This window comes from Amblyomma maculatum, chromosome 8 (genome assembly GCF_055883805.1).
Source record: "Amblyomma maculatum isolate TAMU_Amacu chromosome 8, ASM5588380v1, whole genome shotgun sequence".
Lineage (NCBI taxonomy): Eukaryota > Metazoa > Arthropoda > Arachnida > Ixodida > Ixodidae > Amblyomma > Amblyomma maculatum.
The window spans coordinates 90,115,533-90,119,174 of NC_139351.1; the positions used below are offsets into that span (position 1 = coordinate 90,115,533).

The 3,642-nt window shown below is 43.8% G+C and overlaps 1 protein-coding gene across 3 annotated transcripts; it reads right to left on the reverse strand.

The window, feature by feature from the left end:
- LOC146181771 (transcription elongation factor 1 homolog) lies at positions 1-2,206 on the reverse strand. 3 transcript variants are annotated; one of them, XM_084576777.1, is made up of 4 exons: positions 2,148-2,206; positions 1,517-1,670; positions 1,173-1,243; positions 1-327 (listed from the first exon to the last, which is right to left on the reverse strand). In XM_084576777.1, exons 2-4 carry the CDS (start codon positions 1,630-1,632, stop codon positions 263-265), a joined length of 252 nt encoding a protein of 83 aa, XP_084432903.1. In that variant the 5' UTR covers positions 1,633-1,670; positions 2,148-2,206; the 3' UTR covers positions 1-262. The 3 variants fall into 3 exon arrangements, with proteins under 3 accessions (XP_084432903.1, XP_084432905.1, XP_084432904.1); XM_084576779.1 differs by having other exon boundaries at positions 1,517-1,640; positions 2,148-2,192; XM_084576778.1 differs by having other exon boundaries at positions 2,078-2,153.
- Positions 2,207-3,642: the final 1,436 nt, after the last annotated feature.

Sequence of the window (3,642 nt, forward strand, 5' to 3'; positions counted from 1 at the left end):
CAACACAAAAGTTTTTTAATCAGTTTCCCCAACCTTGGTCAAACATTACAACAAAGACCACAGCATCACCACACATGATAAGCAGCGGCAGCATAAATGATTTCATCGCATAACTACTTGCCGTTTGTAAAACGACAACACTGAGTGATGCAACAGCTCTTGCATACAAATGAAGCTGCACAAGGACACTCCAATGACACTTCCACCAATGATTTCTATGGACAATATGTACACGAGCAGCAGGTCTTCTGCTTTGCCAGCCCTACTGGTTTGCACTCTCACAGGCATCGATCCAGTCACTGTAGACATCAATCGCCTCTGAAAGGTCTGGAGAATCACAGTAAGTCAAGGCCAGTGTCCAATTTGCAGGGTTCATATGGCTGTAGAAAGCCACGAGCTTTACCAGCCACTGCAACACTTTGGGCTGGTAAACCAAACCAAACAATATCTCCCCACTGAGCAGTTTTGTTTATGCTCAAACTGTGCACAGGTGAGGTGCTTGGCAGTGGATTTTGTTTAGGCGCGGTAGTTACGCATTTCAACCACAAGGAACCTGAAGCACACATATTTTGTGATACCATATATATTACTGCCATTTGCTGCAGCAGTGTTGCCTTCTATCAGTGAAGCAATATAGCAAGGAAAGACGATGGAGAGTTTGTTCTACCAATGGTAGCATATTTAATAGCAAGCTTCCTGCGATAAACTTAAGTTGCAAGTTAATGTCCGTTTTGGTGTTTCAGTCTGTGTAGTCTTTCCTTTGCACGACTTTCCACCATGAATCCCATGACTTGGCTAGCTGCATGCGACATGACCATATTTTTGCTTCCTCGTTCTGCACAATACCTTAGCACATTACAGCAAGCTAGGAGTACAGTAGTATGGCTATGTCTTGCAGTGATGAGTAAGACTGAACCGAACATCGTTTTTGCATAGTTTACCGCGTGTCGCTTTCGTGAGCGCCCAGGAGAGCATATGCATTTGCGATTGGTAATAGCTTCACAACATTACGCTATGCTAAAGATCTTTAATAATATACACACATAAGAGCGGTTATGTACCACACGTATGCACTGTTCCACATCCGCCGACTAAACCAAAGACTAAAAATAGTGCACTGAGCAATACGGAGACAGTGTTTCTGGCGAAGACACAAACCAAATAAAGGATACAATTTATGGCGGTCTGAAAATCTTCCAGGCAGACTCGACACGTGATGCGACCCGTATTCCGTTGTCGGTCCCTGTAAAACGAGGCAGCGCAAATGTATACCGCGTGAATGAACGATGAAAATGAGGACTAGCAGAAAACTCGAATATTCAATTCAGATGCAGATAGAGATGCGCAATGACAAAATACCATTCATGATTCCTGCAAGGTTCGCGTCCGGTGCAGCGGTTTCCAAGTGCGACCATAGGGCTTTACGACCATATGCAGCGCAGCGCCGCTTTTGCCACAGACGGCATTTTCGTCGGTTAGCGGATGAGCGTGACCAAAAGTTGTTCTGAATGCTTACATTTTGACCTCGCACGAGCGTTCGTGGTTGCAGAATGGGCAGTTGAACTGCGTCTCCAAGGGCTCGATGTTTTTTCTCTTCGGGGGTGGCTTTCGCTTGCTCCTACGTCTTCCCATTCTTCAACCTTGAAGCAAATCGGTCCCAAAGTTCAGTCCTGTTTGAGTATAGATTGGTACGCGACGGTGAACTGAAACGCTGAAATTACTACAGCGATCGGAAGCGCGCCATTAATCAAAAATGAAGTCAAGCAATCAGCTGTTGAAACGAACGCCCCGGCCAACAAACGTGACGGAGCAACTAGCAGTCCGGCGAATCCTTAAATGTTTGAACGAATCACCTGACACATACTGCAAAAGCCAGCTAGGCACAAAAGGTCAATCTAAAGGTGCTACGATGCGCGAAATCGCAGAAAGCGTCTCGAATTTTCGATGTAAATTTTGCCCAGCAGCCGAAGCCAGTGAACGCACAGACATTTACTCCAACATCACAGATGAATTTTTTTTTTCTGAGCCGAATCGTGTGCCTTAGAGCCTGAACACTCGACTAAGCACTCAAGATTACCTAAAATGAGTCGATGAAATTAAAGACTCTTCGTAAAATAACAGTAAAATTAAGCGCGCAGACTACTCACCGCAAAAAACACAGGCCTTTCCACGGTGCGCTGAAAAACGCTACCAACAGGCGTCGCCACTGACGCAAATATACAACTTCATAATTAAATTCAAGTACACTTTTAAACATACATTAGTTTAAAAAACAATTGTCAGCTTGTTTTATTTTTACGCTTTAAGACTGAAATTTTTGAAATATTTTTTTTTATGATCCGAAACTTTGTCTGATATAGTTTTTATGCATCCGTCCGTCTGTCGGGCGAGACTAAAACCCGCCATGAATAGGGTTTTTTCGGCTAAAACTTTGTCCCTAGATTTCCTCAAACGCATTGAACGCCATGTTTTTACAAAGTACCTAAATGCTGACTATTATGTGCCTAGTTGAGTCTGAATTTGTCCCCAGATTCGTGGCGGGCTGGCGGGCTTTTCGGCTCTTTCCTCGTTGTCGCCGACGGCGTCCAGAGCTTTTGGATTGACGAGCTCTGGACGACGCCGTCGTCGGCGCATTCGGGCAGTGTTTGTAAAGTCTCCCAGTTTATTGGCGTGGTTTTGCTGCAGCGGAGGTAGTGCAACGCACCCTTAACATTAAACCATTCAACAGCAAAAGTCGGACGTTCGATTCATGGGTACCGAGCAAATTTGCGATGTCTGCGTCAACGATCTGACATCGGCCGTCGCTTCTCACGTAAGCCATTGTCATTGCTGTTGTTTTTTGACATAGTGCGCTGAGTGCAGCGGTAGGTGGGTGTCGTGTCCATTTTTGTCCGCGAAATCAATGCGAGAGGTGTCATTCAGTAGTGAATTAAGGTAAACAGCAACCTGGTACTTAATTGTTTTTGAGCTTGCAGATATGACAGATCGAAATTAGCGTGTAATTTGTCAATTACTTATATCTCTGTGGCATGGATGCCACCTTCTAGCTTCGGAAAGCAATCTGAAGACGGTGCAAAACTCGTGTGTTTTATCAGAACATGTATCGATATATAAGCAGTATAGTAAATGACTTTGGAAGGAATGAAATTGTTTCCAACAAAGCTTTGCGCAAATACATTTTTTTTTTCTATCGGGAGCTTGCGACAGCGCAACACGACAACGTAGGCACTATACTGTGTCAGCTTGCTGCTTATCTGATTCTAATTTAAGATGATTAGCATTAGCAGCATTTGAATTGTTTTAGTGGTTATTTTATTACATATACAAAAGGAAAGAAAAGATGTTTGCCAGCCCCGGTATCTGATATCTGGAGCACATATCACAATATATATACACTATGACACAATATACAGTAGTTCGCTTGAGGCCCAGAGTAACGAATGCAGCGAGCTGCCAAAATGCGGCCAGGAAGGTAGCTTGCTTAACTTCCTTCAGGTCACTTGCAGCAGCCTTGTTACTGTATACGTGTTAGTAGACTATAAACTTGGGCTGATATCTCATATGCAATGCTGCTTGGTAGAGCACTCACTTCATTTCAGTGTTTACATGTGTCTATGCCATTTTTTGTTTTTACTTTCAGCA